Raw genomic sequence first — 17,473 nt, forward strand, 5'->3', positions numbered from 1 at the left:
GGCAGATGAAATATCAGTGTCTCACAGCTGTTTGAAGCTGTGAGACACCGACACTCTGAGTTCTAAGCTGAGTCATTCTGCACAGACTCAGTTAGAACTCTCACCGGCACTCAAAGCTGAAGGCTGTCACTTTTGACAGATCGCAGCCGTTCAGCTTTCAGTTCCGGCTGAGTGGTGCGCTCCCGACGGCTACAGGAAGAAAGGCTGTTAAGGTAAGTACAGGTAAGTGAAAGTTCTTTACACACTTTAGACACACCAAACACACTTACCTTTGCACTCATGCACCCATCACTCACCTGAGCGCCGACATCGTGACCCCTCCAACTCATTCAACCCGACGGCCCGCCTGCTCTAACCTGGCGTGGTTTGGAGCCGTCAGGAAACCTAAACGAAACCCCTCAAAATAGGGATTAGGCTAAAAACTGCCTGTTAACAGGCAGTTAATTGGCACTAATCCCTTCCCGCCTGGTTTCGGCGGGTCCCAGTGCGGGGCGGGTACCCGCCGCCCCTGAAACTTACATGGGGCGGGGTTTTGGGCGGGATGGTGTCGGGACCCCCAAATTCGGGGTTCCCCCACACACACACCTGAAACCCCGCCTGACGGCTCCCCGAAAATCAACATCTCCACTGCCTCTGCGTTGCCAGATTGCTGTCTGACATCCAGTCTTGGATTACCCACAACCTCTTCCACTTAAATATTGGAAAGACCAAAGTCATCATCTTTGTCCCCTGCCACAAACTCTTGCCAGTAATTGCATCCTACTCTCTTGCTACTGTCTCGGGTTAAACCAGATTGTTTGAAACCTCAGCATTCTATTTGACCCAGAGCTGAAACTCCCACCTCATATCCTCTTCATCACAAAGATCATTAATTCCACCTCCGTCACATTGCCCAGCAGTTGCCTCCGCCCCAGCCTCAACTTATCTGCTGCTGAAGCCTTCAACTATGCTTTTGTCACCTTCAGACCCCAATGATCTCCTGGCCAGCCTCCCGTCCTCCATATAAACTGCTCTGTAAACTCCAGCTCATCTAAAACTCTGTTGCCCGTATCCTATTCCACGCCAAGTCCCACTCACCCGTCAACCCTGACCTTGCTGATTCAAATTGGCTCCCCCAACACCTCAAATTTACAATTCTGATGCTTATGTTAAATTATTTCATGGTCTTGCCCCTCCCTATGTCCAGTCCTACATCTCCACCACCCCCCCCAAACTCTCCACTCCTCTGACTCTAGCCTCTGGTGCATCCCTCCTTCCTTTGCCCCAGCTCTTTACCCCAGCATTGGCAGTTGTTCCTACTTGAAATACGTTTGGGCAGTCTAAACCCGGCTTTTAGCATCCATAAGCTCACAACACAATAAAACTCCAAATTCACCACTAAACTGGCAAGTTCATGCAGAGACACCAAAAGATGGCTGGTTTGGGAAGTGTAAAAATAACCCTTTGGTGACATGAGGAGTGTTCTTCTGAAGTTGGAGTTAAGACCCACTGTTTGGCCAAAGTAGAGAGACCTTTACTCTGCATCTGACCTGGGAATACTTGTTGGTGACACTGGGTGGCTGAACTGAAAAGTGTGCAATGTCCCAGCGCAAACCCTTTATGTTGAAGAGCATAATAAATAAACTTAATTCTAATGAATGGGGGTTTGTGTATTCCGTGTCTCCATGCAGACTGCAAGTTTCCCTTATCTGCAGGTGTACCAGTGGCCACAGGCATCAGGAGGTACAAGTTCCCCTGTTGTTCTGTTTTTTGATCCCTCCCTCCTTTTGCCCCACCATTGCCGGCCGTACTTTCAATCGTCTAGTCCCCAAACCCTGGAATTCTCTCTCTAAACCTCTCCATTTCTCTACCTCTCTCTCCTCCTTTAAGACCCTCCTTAAAACCCACCTCTTTTGACCAAGCTTTTGGTCACCCCCTCCCAATATCTCCTTTTTTGGCTCTTGTCTGATTACAGCTCTGTGAAGCCCATTGGGTTGTTTTTCTACATGAAAGGCACTATATAAATGCTTGTTGTTGTTGTTGCCATAAGGTTCATTGAGAAAATCAGCGCACTAGGTTCCAACTATCAGATGGTGCCTGTTTTTAAATAATTCCTCAGGTTGCACTTTGAGATCAGACAGGCTGAGGTTTCCAACCCTTAGTCAACAGGATCCAATCAAAACATGCTGCCTGGTTGAATATTTGTAACATGTGCTACAGAGCAAAAATGTTTCTTATGTTTTCCTCCATGGTGCTTATATGGTACTCAGGTGAGATAAATCCCTCAGGTGCACTCCTAGCAAAGCTGCCTTTTTTGCTGCCCTGTCATCGGGGCGCAATGACCATTTCCCCCAAACGGAGGACCCATGCCGCAGTCTAATGGGGACAAGCCTGGTTAAACAAAGCTCACTCTAGTAGCTAGACATCAAAACCACCCTCCATACCCCAGACTGGTCTGTAAGACATTGTGTAAAGAACTGTGTGTAAACTGATTAAGCCCGACATGCAAATGTGTGCAAAAACCATTCAATTCGGTAATGGCTGATCTAAATCTTAACTCCATCTACCCGCCTTGGTTCCATATCCTTTAACACCCTTGCCTAACAAAAATCTTATCAATCTCGGTTTTGAAATTTTCCATTGACCCCCAGCCTCATCTGTTGAATTCTCTGCCCCAGCGAGCCGTGGAGGCTGGGTCATTAAATACATTTAAGGTGGAGATAGACAGATTTTTGCAAGATAAGGGAGTGAAGGGTTATGGGGAGCGGGCGGGGAAGTGGCTTTGAGCCCAAGATCAGCCATGATCTTATTGAATGGCGGAGCAGGCTCAAGGGGTCAAGTGGCCTATATTTGCTCCTATTTCTTATGTTCTTATGTAGCAGCTTGTTAGGGGAGAGAGTTCCAGATTTCCACTACCCTTTTTGTGAAGAAGTGCTTCCTGACATCACCCCTGAACGGCCTAGCTCTAATGTTAAGGATATGCCCACTTGTTCTGGACTCCCACCACCAGAGGAAACAGTTTCTATCCACCCTATTGAATCCTTTAATCACCTTAAACACTTCAATTAGATCACCCCTTAATCTTCTATGTTCAAAAGAATATATGCACTTAAAAAGAAAGCTAGATAAACACATGAGGGATAAAGAAACAGAAGGTTACACTGATAGAGTTAGATGAAGAGAGGTGCGAGGAGGCTTGTGTGGAGCATAAATACCGGCACAAACCAGTTGGACCAAAAGGCTGTAAATTATATGTAATGTAATTCTATGTAACCCAAAAAGATAAATAAATATATTACTGAATCTTAAACTTAAATAAAGCCAATTACATAGGTATGACGGGCGAGTTGGCTAAGGTAGATTGGGAAATTAGATTAAAAGGTATGACGGTAGATACGCAATGTCAAACATTTAAAGAAATATTTCATAATTTTCAACAAATATACATTCTATTGCGAAATAAAAACTCCATGGGAAAAGTGATCCATCTGTGGCTAACTAAAGAGATTAAGGATAGTATTAGATTAAAAGGTTAGATTAAAATGCTGGAATCCATTATTAAGGAAGTGGTAACAGGGAACTTAGAAAATCATAATGTGATCAGGCAGAGTCAGCATGGTTTTATGAAAGAGAAATCGTGTTTGACAAATCTGTTAGAGTTTTTTTGAGGATGTAACAACAGTAATAGATAGTCTGATGAGTATTTCCAGCATTTTCTGTTTTTGGTTTCAGATAGTCTATTATCAGGGTTGGGGTCAAAATATCATTCAATCAAGGTTGGGGTCACATGATTTCTTGCCTCCAACAACCCCAGGCGCCCACTCCCACCATTGTTCACCTGACACATCCACCCTCGTGACACAGCACCTTCCCATCCCAAGTGTAAAGCAGACATAAGAACATAAAAACATAAGAAATAAGAGCAGGAGTAGGCCACCTGGCCCCTCGAGCCTGCTCCGCCATTCAATAAGATCATGGCTGATCTTGGGTTCAAAGCCACTTCCCTGCCCACTCCCCATAACCCTTCACTCCCTTATCTTGCAAAAACCTGTCTATCTCCACCTTAAATGTATTTAATGACCCAGCCTCCATGGCTCTCTGGGGCAGAGAATTCCACAGATTTACGACCCTCTGAGAAGAAATGCCTCCTCATCTCAGTTCTAAAAGGGCAACCCTTTATTCTGAGACTGTGCTCCCGAGTTCTAGATTTCCCCATGAGGGGAAACATCCTCTCTGCATCTACCTTGTCGAGCCCCCTCAGTATCTTATATGTTTCAATAAGATCACCTCGCATTCTTCTAAATTCCAATGAGTATAGGCCCAACCTTTCTTCATAAGTCAACCCCCTCATCTCTGGAATTAACCTAGTGAATCATCTCTGAACTGCCTCCAATGCAAGTATATCCTTCCTTAAATAAGGAGACCAAAACTGTACACAGTACTCAAGGTGTGGCCTCACCAATACCCTGTACAGTTGTAGCAGGACTTCCCTGATTTTATACTCCAACCCCCTTGAAATAAAGACCAACATTCCATTTGCCTTTTTGATTACTTGCTGTACCTGCATGCTAACTTTTTGTGTTTCATGCACAAAAGACTTTGTTATTCGAGTGGATGATTCTTGACTGTCAGTCAAACAACTAATTTTCCCAACTAATAAATGAAAGTGCTCAAAAAAAATGAAAAAAAAACATACAATTTTCTTTTAATGCTCCCTATTGACCCCCCCCAGCCTCAACAGCTTTTTGAGGGAGAGTTTTCCAGATTTCCACTCCCCTTTGTGTGAAGAAGTGCTTCCTGACATCACACCTGAACGGCCTAGCTCTAATTTTAAGGATATGCCCCCTTGTTCTGGACTCCCCACACCAGAGGCAATAGTGTCCTGGAGGTTAATCTTTAATTCCTGGAGGGCTGGTAACCTAATCAGGGTTGGAGTCCAAACAGTTTGTACCTCACCGAAACCAGACCAAATGTCTGTCTGAAGGTGGCTGGCCTTTGTGGGTTTCCTTCCTTCCCCTGCCTCACTCTGATTGAATCGTTTGCTGCAGGAATGGGGAAGGTTATATTATAAGGTATTTATGAAGACAGGAAAATGTATTTATGATTCACCAGACTGAGAAATCACAGAGTAGGCGATAAGAACTGTTAATGGCTTTTAATCTTGTTCTGTCTCAGACATGTTGGTATAAATCAGGTAATTATTTAATACTTCATGCCAACAAAAGTTATGCAAAACAAATAGGTGTCTGCAAGTCGGATAACTTCACATCAGCAGCCAGCTCACCTCATGAAAAAACAACCATTTCTTACAATGTACAGCTTCAGAGTAGAATTAATCAGTTTGTATTTCGATGTTGTGCACCAATGCTATCACTGTTACTAAAGTGTGGATTTTGTTTATTGGCATGTTCTTTTCTCCTTCTATCTCCTACCCACACCTTGTTCTGTATTGATGTAACCCTTCCCCTTCCACCATTCCCCTCCCCTGTTAACCCCTCCTCCCCGTTCACCCTTTCCTCCTGCATGCCTTGCACACACAGGACAAGCAATTCTTTGACAACGTCTCCCTGCTGATCCAAGGTTCACTGGAAGGAGAATTAACCCTCATGGACAACCTCTCGGGTTCTGTCTGCCACAACTACGCCATCTCACAGCAAAACAAATGCTGTGCTGAGAAACAGGTTAATAATTCTAGCTTCTCTGCCAACGTCCTGTGTTCAGATCTGTATCCTAAGAATGGCTCAAAAGACCAAGGCTAAATGAGGCAAAGGGAATGCATTGACGAGGATATATTAGGGGCCTTTCAATAGTGTTACTTTTGGCCAATGTAGTATGAGGGTCATGTTTCACCAATGCAATCAGTGTTGTTCTGTAGGAGTGGACATTGATAGAAAATACTGCACATAAGTTAATATGGTTTATATTTACATTTCCAGGTTTTTTATAACTCTTTCGGAAGTGTTTCACCTTCTGAAGGAAATGAAAGAATGCACCCATCAAGGGCGAGCTGCCTTCTACTTTGGCATGTTAACAACCCTTAAAGAAAGAAAGACTTGCATTTTTACAGCGATTTTCACCTCAGGATGTCCCAAAGTGCTTTACAGCCAATGAAGTACTCACTGTTGTAAGGAAACGCGGCAGCAAATTGCTCACAGCAAGCTCCCAAAATATTTGCTAGGAGACCCGGGAGAACTCCCCTGCTCTTCTTCAAAACAGTGGTACGGGATCTTTTACATAAACCTGAGAGGGCAGACGGGGCCTCGGTTTAATGTCTTATCTGAAAGACGGCATCTCAGACTGTGCAGCACTCCCCTCAGTACTGCACTGGAGTGTCAGCATAGATTTTGTGCTCACGTCTCTGGGGTGTAGCTTGAACCCACAACCTTCTGACTCAGAGACAGGAGTGCTACCCACTGAGCCACGGCTGACACCTGTAGAGAGACACATGGACGTGCCAGAGAGAGAAAGGTTGGAGGCTGAATTTGAGAGAAGGGCCACCTATTAACTTTTCCTATATTCTATCCAATCGTGCGAGGCGATTGTTATAAGAGCTCCTGTACACATGGCAGCAGTATTCAAGTCTTGGACAGACTGAGCTTGCCAGATGTCAGAGCTGTGTTCCAGTCTTGGACAGGCTAAGCCTCTCCAGATGGATGGGCAATATTCAGGTGTTGGACAGACTCCACTTCGCAGCTGTGTGAGCAGTATTCAAGTCTTGGACAGCTTTGGACTTTGTAGAGAATTGCAGGATCAGCAAATGATGTTTTAGTGTTATGCTTGAATTGAAAATCCTGAACTGTGGACATGGAAGGGAGGTGGTTGATGCCTTGAAATTCTATTGTACATAATCAGTGAGCCTCAAAGCTAATTGCAATGACATTTGGTCATGTTCCTGCCTTTTAGGAGATTATAGGGCCCATTTTCTGAATATATTCTGCCAACAAGAAACCTCATCTACTGGCTACGTATATTGTGCCTGCGATACCCTGCTATGCATTGGCCCGTTGGTGAGATTCCCTGCTAGCAGTGCAAACTCAGTAAGCCAGCTCTTAACCAGTTCAGTATTGGAGGTGTGAGAATGGAGGAATATTCTGGAGTTCTGACGCTTGATTGCCTTGGGAGATCAGGCAATATTTATGCAGAACTTTCCTACTGGGAATTAAGTAGATGGATAGAGTCCACGATGAGGCAGGTTGTACATGATCTGTGCAAGGAGCAGGCTTGATGGGCCAAATGCCATGACACTGACTTTCTCACTTTGTTGCAAATGTAGTTTAACTAAATTTAATTAGAAGCAGTCTGAGATGCAAACTTGGAGTCCTACACTTGTAAGCCACCAAGTTCTAAGTAGCAAGGACCTTAAAAGAAGAACTTGCATTTATATAGCGCCTTTCACAACCTCAGGACCGTTCCAAAGCGTTTTACAGCCAATTAAGTACTTTTGAAGTGTAGTCACTGTTGTAATGTAGGAAAGGACAGAGCAATACACCCCCTGGTGTAGTACTAATCCACACAGGTTAGGGCGGTTCTAGGTTCAATCCTCGAACTGAGTGGATCTCGCTGGGCAGCAACAGAATGACTTCAGTCCGTAATTGCACCCTTACGTGATGGGAATGGAAACTCACCTTGGATTCCTGCCCTGATTGCTGTCCAGTGATCCCCACTGTGAAATGGGTGTTGGGTGAGTATAGGATTGGGCAAAACTAGAACACCCCTGCCCCGTGATAAAATAGCCTGCAGACACTCATTGTCTAGGCTCACACATGAAGACGTCTGCTGCCTCAGCAATGGCCTGCACCCTCGTGAGAGAGGCAGACAAAAGGAGAACATTGAAAAAGATTCTCTAGACTATCTCAGTCTTGTTACTTTTCAGCTATTTCGGTGTCAGTGTGTTTTAATTCGGCCTGCCGGCACAGGCTCGACAAGCTGAATAGCCTCCTTCTGTGCTGTAACCATTCTATGATTCTAATACTCTTTTGCTTCCTCTCCCTTACCTTTATTAAGAGATAATGGATCATTTTACTGATTTGGAAGTTACAATGCGGGGAAGGGTAATCAAAAGGAAATTCTGAGTTTCAAAGGCAATGGGTTCTAGGTTAAGGAAGCCTATGCATTTCAAGTTTGCAAATCCTAGGCCTGTCATAAAGCTTGCCCATTCCAGGCCTTTCAGGTCTTGTCTTAAGGTTAGGCTGAGGTTCCTGGTCTGGAGACGGGACTGTTTGCTTTGCATTGTGTGTCAATGTAATTCTCTTTCCTTTTCCCTTTGGCTGGGGTCAGTGTTCACTTTAGGGGTTGTCAGAAAGCTTGTGGACTGGTGCCAACTTACTGCAATCAATTTAATACTTTCGGTTCTCACAGGGCCCAGATCATGATGCATCCAAGTCAGTTGGAATACTTTGCATTGCACACACCATGAAACCAGACCTGAATGATCATAGTTTCTCAGACAGAACTAACCTGGAAAAGGCCCTACTCTGAGGACTGTGGGAGCCATTGGAAAGATTTTCTTTCCCCCGCCTCTCCCATACTCCCCATGGCATGGACCATTCATGATTGAAGGTAGGCAGATGACTTGCTCCCAGGTTTCTGTAATGAACCTCCTCCCAGGCCTTTGCCAATAACCTGCTCCCAGGCCCCGACCAGTAACCTGCTCCCAGGCCCCTACCAGTAACCTGCTCCCAGGCCTCTACCGATAACCTGCTCCCAGGCCTCTACCGATAACCTGCTCCCAGGCCTCTACCGATAACCTGCTCCCAGGCCTCTACCGATAACCTGCTCCCAGGCCTCTACCGATAACCTGCTCCCAGGCCTCTACCGATAACCTGCTCCCAGGCCTCTACCGGTAACCTGCTCCCAGGTCTCTACCGGTAACCTGCTCCCAGGCCTCTACCGGTAACCTGCTCCCAGGCCCCTACCGGTAACCTGCTCCCAGGCCCCTACCGGTAACCTGCTCCCAGGCCCCTACCGGTAACCTGCTCCCAGGCCCCTACCGGTAACCTGCTCCCAGGCCCCTACCGATAACCTGCTCCCAGGCCCCTACCGGTAACCTGCTCCCAGGCCCCTACCGGTAACCTGCTCCCAGGCCCCTACCGGTAACCTGCTCCCAGGCCCCTACCGGTAACCTGCTCCCAGGCCCCTACCGGTAACCTGCTCCCAGGCCCCTACCGGTAACCTGCTCCCAGGCCCCTACCGGTAACCTGCTCCCAGGCCACTACCGGTAACCTGCTCCCAGGCCCCTACCGGTAACCTGCTCCCAGGCCCCTACCGGTAACCTGCTCCCAGGCCCCTACCGGTAACCTGCTCCCAGGCCCCTACCGGTAACCTGCTCCCAGGCCCCTACCGGTAACCTGCTCCCAGGCCCCTACCGGTAACCTGCTCCCAGGCCCCTACCGGTAACCTGCTCCCAGGCCTCTCTGACAGTGCTCCTCTACAACTGGTCAAAAGAGTTGCATGACTATGGAAGCAACAAGAAAAAGTAAACGATTTCAGTGAAAACATTTAAAGAAAATATGTCTTAGTGTGCATATGGAGCAAATGAATGTGCTCGAGAATTCTGATCGATCCCCTTTTGTCACTTCCTGCTCACTGTTACCTCATTTTAGTCGGTGGGGTTTTTCCATTCCTCGCAGAACATGTTGCCTTGAAGTGAACACTGCCAGAAACAGCACTGGGTAATGTAATGATCTTTGTTCAGTACCAGCACATCCGGGCATCCCTGAACCTTGACATAACGTGCACAACACAGCTTTCAATGCTGTCTCGGTTTTAGGGAGACGGGGCGGGGGGGTGGGTAATTTTGACTTTGTGCGACAGTGTAAAACAGGTGATGGCGAATCGCCAGCCTGTTTTACATCTCCCCCGATGGAAGTTGAACAGCAATCGGGAGTGGGGGCCCTAACTGATTTTCCTCTCTCTAACCCACTGAGGTTAACTTTCGTACCCCACCGCTCTGTCTGAGATCAGCCAGCAGCGCATACCATGGACTGCTCCTGGGATCTTCCTGATCTGTGAGATTCAGCTACTCGCTCAATAACCATGCTCACCCTATGAGAAAGCAGCATGGTTTAATACTTCACATTATAACAGCGATAGATTTTTATCCATTCAGCTCCTGGGGATGTGACGGATTATCATAGAATCATACTGCACACAAGAAGGGCATTCGGCCCATCGTGCCTGTGCCGGCTCTTTGAAAGAGCCGTCCAATTAGTCCCACTCCTCGGCTCTTTCCCCATTGCCCTGCACATTTCTCCTTTTCAAGTATTTATCCAATTCCCTTTTGAAAGTTACTGGTGAATCTGCTTCCACCGCCCCTTCAGACAATGCATTCCAGATTAATTGATTTATTGATAGTATTGTAGCAAGTCGTAACAATGGAAGCCAATAGTAAGAACTGTAATTGTATTGTTAAAAATTTACTTACGATATCCAAGCTTCGATCCTGATGGCCCACCATGTCTTCCTGCCTCATAGAGGTAACAAGGTCGAGTACATATCCCTACACCTGGTTAGCTGCTGGCAGGTTACATCTGGGACTATTTTATCGCTCTCATCCATTTTTTTTTAACTCCAATCCTTATGGGCATGGTTATTTACCAGAGAAGATGATGGCGCCTCTTGCCCATACAGATTAACACTGCACGCAGGAAACAGGAAGTGAGACTGGGAAGTAGCACTGTAATGTAGGAACGTGGCTGTGCTGGTACTGATGCCAAGCCAATAAATGGGCGGGAAAAAACGTGACATTTAAAATGATACAGTGGAAGCTCATTTATATATAAGAACTTGATTCAAACAAATTGAAATGTCTTGTTTTCCCCCATCATCGTAACTGTTTAAATGACAGGAGGCAGTTTGATCATGAATTTAATTCAGACCTATTCCATTCTCCATTCGGTTTCCTACCACTGAGTTCACTGTGCTGTGGCCTTGTCGATCTTGACTGTGACAGTGGCTACCTTGTGGGGGGTTTTTTTAACCTCTGTGCAAATGGTTTTGTTAGTTTATTGGCTGTTCCGCTCACCCTAAGACTACTGGATTCTGGGTTCAGTGATTGCTCATATGGTACAGCGCATTCCCCACTGTGCAACTGTACCATACGGACCAGGAATGGTTTCCGTTTTCATCCTGGGTCTGAACTGAGTCAGCTAATCTCAAGCAAGGCACCAATGGGCACGCTCCAATTGGCCTCTGCAACACTGAGTTAGGGAGGGGGGAAATCTGCCCCTGATCACTGACTCCTGCTGGACAGGGCGTAAGTGTGATTACCAATGAGAACACGATCGATAATGCCCACTGCCTAGGGCCACATGTAAAGAATGGCCACTTAGGTGAGGTAACTAGAAGCCTACAAACATTTGTGGAGCTGTATCCCAGCAAGAGCCGGAGACAAGGGGAGAAAATTACTCAACAAAAATAAACCATTTGAGCTGCACTTTTGTGCAGAAAACGGGCCTCACAATATGAAAACAATTTCTTAGTGAACAAATGACTGCGTCCCAGCTGATTGTTAACAGTGAGATGAGCCTGTCTATGTATATCGAGTGTGATTATATATATATATATAAGTGATATTCCACTCAGCGGTGTTAATGATCTCTCTTCCTTTACTGACTTACTTTTCTCTCTGCATGCCGAATCAGAGTGGTATGGTAATAGTTTGCTAGCAGCACGTTTGGTAAGGAGCACTGCTTTAAGTCTGACATTTCTTCAGCATGTTACTGTTTAAGTGAGGTGTTTAAATAGACGAGCACCAGGAGACAGCAGCCTCTCACTAAAGTGCAGCAACTCCCCGCAAAGGGGGCGCAAGTTGATCTGGTTATTCCGTTTCACCTAGCTGCGATATAATTCCAGAATAAACCAATGTTCACTTCAGTTCCAACAGTTCAGAGCCGTAGATGGATTAACTTGCTATTTTCAGCTACAGGTAAACTTATTGCTGATAGGTTGTAGGAGGAACTGGTACTGAAAGATTCACTCGCAGTTCAGTATCTGAGGTTATTGTTCCATGTTTTCACTTGTGGGACGACAGTGTTGGGAGATCAGAGCATTATTCTAACAGCTCCAGACAGGCTCAAATATGATGTAGAACATTCCCTTGCATTGTGCTGACAAGATCTTCAAGGACCACCTCTTGCTGCACCACAGTGAGGCTTCCTTAATTAAACTATGGGGTGTGGGGGGGAAGGGTTCATCTTCACCTTGACCTCTTAGGCAGTGAACTGGTGGAGCCGCCCGTTAGGAACCCGCCCAGTTTTCATGTCCACGACAGGAGTCCTCTAAAGCAGAGATATGGATTATTAATGTAGATCAGACCTATGCTACTCTCCATTTTGTTTCCTGCCAACCAAACGTTGCCGTAATGCTCGCTTGTTTTATTTTCTATCTTGAAGTGCAGGTGTTGACCATAATGTAATTGTCTTTGGGTAAAAGTCAGTGATTGCTGTGATTATACAGCATGCCTGATTCCTATGTGACATTTGGAGGAACTCTCAGTATTAAACGCTTGCAATTCTGGAAATCATAAAGTGCAAAAGATCTCACAAACAGGAATCCACAGTGAGCACTCATTAAAAACACCAACAACAATGCATTTATTATTTATTCTGCACTACAGTATATTTTCAAGACACATATTTGGATGGAACAGGTAGTTTTCCCCCTTAACCAAGCCCTATCCCTGCTATGACAGGCTCCTCTTTTCCTCCCAGTCTATACACATTTGAGGAAGATTAGAAGCCATCAGATGTTGATGTACCATTGCATTTGGCTAAACTTCTCCTCAAGCTTGAGGTGCCCAGCACTGATTGGGGATAGATTCAACTACCCTGCCTTCATTCCCCAGCAATGACACATGTCGCATCAGCCTCCGTAGATTTATTTTCTGAAGCACCGTCGCATCCATTTTGCAAAAATATCCAGGCATTGTGGTCAAGTTAATAAATTGAGATTCAACCAGGAAGAGGCCGGTCGGGTTAACTTTCAGCAGGTCCATCAGAGAATCACTTGCTGGTTGGCTGAACGAACTTGCACGGTGTCTCTGGTAATCGCTCAGTGGCTGGACCCTTTGTTTTGACTAATGGAAATACGTTTCGAAGATTGGGTTCAGTGACATAATGAGTCGCTAAATATCTTTGCTGTATTGTGTCTGTTTGGCATTAGATGTGAGCTGCCTTCACCAATAGGACACTGAAAGTTATAAATAATGGTACAAGGAAGGTTAACCTCCAACCCTCCGTCTGCATTCCCCTCCCTCCACCACTGATAGGTTAAGAGTTCACATCCCAGTGAGATAATCGCTTAGCCTTAACTATCCTCTTTGGGAGAGTTTGACCAATCGCTGGCTAAGTGGACCTCTACCGTATGTCGACGGGCTGGACTGGGGAGAGAGGGAGAAGAGATAAAAATCTGTCAGAAGCCCTGGTCTTCTGATCATAGAGCGAATGACCATAAAGAGAGGCGATAGTCCGGACCATCATGCCCCTGGTGATGGGGGTGGTGTGGAGACATATCTTACCTCAGGAAGTGGAGCCCAGACCATTCAAGTAGAGAAAACAAAGCTAGAAATAGAAGAGGTCAAAGCCCTTCACTGAAATAGTTGTCAGCAAGAGCTCCAGGGACTGGAAGGCTGCCTCCTGTTTCTAATGTTACTATGTAGGAAATGTGCAACCAGACTGAGCGAGCGTGCATTTGTACTTTTTTCACACCTTCAGACTGTCGTCTGTTCTTTCAGAGAGCGTTGCCTGGATGTTCAGGCAGTGGACGGACCCCCCTAAATGGGCTTTCAAAACAACAACAAAAAGTTTGGGTCTCACCGATAGAATTAAATTAAACCCAGGAAATAACTCGCAATGATTGCAGTCAACTAAACGAGGACAGTCCCGGTCAGAGCACGCCTATGATGATGCCCCCGTGAGTTGAACAGCCCTCAGACACTCATTGGGATGAGGCATGGAGAAGGGTGAGATACCAGAGGGCTGCTGTCATAAGTGGAACTATACCCCAACATGAGTCAGTGTCTCCGGCAGAGAATGTGGTGGTGGTGGTGGGGGAGCGAGGAAGGAAATTGCGGAGGGGGGTGGGAGAGAGAAAAAAGAATGAATGTACAGTAGCTGTAGCGACCCTGTACACAAGTGTCTGCCAGCAGTTTTAAGAGAGTTCTGGTAAGTGAGCGTGCAAGTCTGTTGAGGTGTAAAGTCCATCTGTGAACTGTTGTCCTAGTTTCTCACAACTGGTCGTCTCTCCCCTGTTTAGATCCCTCTAGCTGAGATGGAGGCTGTTTCTCTGACGTCTGATATTCAGTCTGAGAAATCGTGGTCGTTAGCACTGACAGATGACTCTTTGCCCGATGATGCTAACGTATTCTTACTAAATACGCTGGAAAGCAATGTACATACTCCACGCCTGTATTCCGCTTATAACAGGGCTCGAAATACTCATCCGTTTTACTTTATTTTATCTATTTATAATACGAGCAAAAGGACAGGTCTGCACCGAATCCTGATTGACCTCCACCTCTGTACTTGGCGATTCTAGGGATTGAAGCAATTAGCACATCGTTCTCAAGCTGTTTGAAGTCAGCTCCAGAAACATACGAGACACAGCACATGGTTAAAAGCTGTCTCCTTTGAAAAGTTTTACCCGACAACATTTAAAATCACCAGCTCAAATTCTAATCGTGTTGTAATTCTATTTTGTAAATTCCAGATTATGTGGTCGCTGTCAGCGATTTTTTTTTATTCCTTCATGGGATGTGGGACTCGCTGGCTAGGCCAGCACTTATTGCCCATCCCTAATTGCCTTTTGAGTGGCTCGCTAGGCCATTTCAGAGGGCAGTTAAGAGTCAACCACATTGCTGTGGGTCTGGAGTCATTATATAGGCCAGACCGGGTAAGGACGGCAGATTTCCTTTCCTAAAGGACATTAGTGAACCAGGTGGGTTTTTATGACAATCCGGTAGTTTCATGGTCACCATTACTGATACTAGTAATTATTCCAGATTTATTTAATGAACTGAATTTATAAATTCGCCAGCTGCCGTGGTGGGATTTTAATTCATGTCCCTGGATCACTTGTCCAGGCCTCTGGATTACTAGTCCAGTAACATAACCACTCTGCCACCATTCCCAGGAAACAGGACTCAAAGCAGGCCGAGTATAGAGAGTTTATTCTCTGGCCATCTGCTACGTCCTGTAGGCGCCTATGGAGGACAAAGGGATACAAACATCTTTATAGGTGTCTTTATTTCTGATGACATGTCTGTTATCTCACCATCAGGATGCCCCTTCAGATAACCACGACATAACTCTATAGGAATCCCACCCACCTGACCAGTTATGCTCTGAAGATGGAATGGTTAGAAGTTTCTTCAGGATTCACTAGTTGATATATTTGCCCGTTTTGGAGCTCGCTCAAGCACTGACTGAGTTGGTGTGACTGATCTTTTATCCCCACAGTTGATGAGCACAGTGATTCACGTACAAAAACACCGTCCAATGTAAAACTGGCTGAGCTCCGACAATTGGTTCAGTTATTGCACCGTGCGTGTCTGTGGCACTGAAGGTACACAGACCTGGATAGTCCCGGATTGATTGCTGCTCTGAAGGGATTCCAGCTCTAGTTGGACCTATTCCTGGAGATTTCATCACAAGGCCTCTTCACCTCCAACCACCCTGCAGAGTCCAGCAGCCTGGTTTTTTTTAACCCATTTCCAGTATTTTTATAACCAATAAACAAAAGTTTTCAAATAAAATGAAAAAAAAAACCCCACACACTGTTTTTTCACGTCCCATTGATTTGTCTGCCCGTTTGCTCACAGCAGTGTCTGGGAAATTAATCTTTGATTCATGGAGACATCAAAGCAATCCTGGAAGAGTTGGCCCACCCTGCTGCTCTGTGTTGAATTGTTAAGCTCAGCACTGTGGGCACGATCATTGGACTCAGCGTCCCAGAGCCAAGTGGGGAGCGGAAGGGTAGCTTCCGCTCCTGATCCCGTTCACTGGTCCCATACTCGTTAGGGACAGCATTGGATTGGTCTGTGATGCCCCACCAGTTGCAGAACAGGCCGACGCTTATTGTACAGGCTTGCACATGAGGAACAAGACCGATCCCACCCAGCACCTGTGGGACAGTCCAGTGCCTTCAGCAGTGGGAGGGAGACCATTGAGGGAGAGGGAAGGATTCAGGTGAGGAGAATAAAGGATTGTTCTCGGTGTTAGCTCACTGAGCTGGGGAGAGCAGCAAAGAAAGATAAATTGATTCTTCTTGGAAAAATAAGACTAACGAGAGTCTGGTGTAGGTTTAAAACCAATAAAAGGAATCAAGTAGCTACAGAAAGGTATACAAGGGACGTGACTATGAATTGAGTCATGCATGATTTAATTTAAGAAGTGGCTTCTCAACACTATGGAGATTTCCTCTCATAGCAAATCGTAAATGTGTTTACAATTTTAATACACAAAGGAATTCTTTCCCCTCAGAGTTGTTAACTTTTTGAGTGGACTGCAGTTAACACTAGCCCAGTGAAGTGTTCAGGAGGAAAGGTAAGAGACTTTATTCATTGAGAGCAGCTATGGTTGGCGAAAGATTAAATGTGAATAAATCTGATCCTGAAAGCAGTCCTTCGAGAGACAGTGAACTTGATGCGATAAAAAGCCTTTTCTTCTACCTGCACCCATACCATAGTAACATAGCATGAGTCACATGATGTGACATCACTTCATTTGAGATGTGACAGTTCAGTGACAGCCTATGTTGCCATGCAAAGTGTGGTCGATGCTTGCTACCTCCAATCAGATCCCACTGACCATTAAGCTCCTCTGACAGTTCTCCACCCTCAACAGCAGAGAGTACGTTGTTAAAAAGAAAAAAGAATCGCAAAGTTTTCTCCCCTCCCCTCCTTTCTTGGAGGTGGTGACTCCTTGCTGGGTTCTGGTTCCACAGGTGCTGGTCGCCCTCCATCACATCACCCAAATGATCATCATTCATCCTTGAGCCATGGCAACGAGTATCAGCCAGCAGGGGGCATCAAAACTAAGCCCAATCCTGTCCTCATTCAACGCCCACACAAGGCAAGACTTCCAGACAGAAGTCACTGAACAGCAATCAGGAGGAAGAACCCTTTCAAAGGTCCAGCGGCCAGTTATAACGGCCATACCGTGCCCCCTAGCTGAGATCAGCAAACCTCGCCCAGGTCAAGAGTCGAGGATTTTCCTGGTTCAGCTACTGACCAGATAAACTGACTGCGAGGTATTGTGGGACCCAGCAACACACGATACTTAAAACACTTATTCCAAGAAATATGTAACTTTTTTTTAAAATCCCGAGGCTGAAATTCACCGAATTGTTCACATGATGTTAATCAACAACAGAAAAAACAAAGTTTAAAAGGTTGATGACAACATCTGAACTCCTCAATTTGTGTCAGCCTGGATGGGATGACAAGGCCCTGATTATACTCTACACTTGGAGACACCATTGTGTCAGAAGTTGACTA

The 17,473-nt window shown here is 45.8% G+C and overlaps 1 protein-coding gene across 1 annotated transcript in view; it reads left to right on the forward strand.

Annotated features, from left to right (window-relative positions):
- cacna1g (calcium channel, voltage-dependent, T type, alpha 1G subunit) overlaps positions 1-17,473 on the forward strand; it is a 372,735-nt gene that overhangs the window by 326,472 nt on the left and 28,790 nt on the right. The window contains exon 33 of the mRNA XM_085963330.1: positions 5,520-5,660. Within this exon, the coding sequence (XP_085819456.1) occupies positions 5,520-5,660 (141 nt within the window). The remainder of the gene's footprint in view (positions 1-5,519; positions 5,661-17,473) is intronic.

This window comes from Somniosus microcephalus, chromosome 21 (genome assembly GCF_052327205.1).
Source record: "Somniosus microcephalus isolate GS21.2 chromosome 21, FLI_Smic_1.0, whole genome shotgun sequence".
Lineage (NCBI taxonomy): Eukaryota > Metazoa > Chordata > Chondrichthyes > Squaliformes > Somniosidae > Somniosus > Somniosus microcephalus.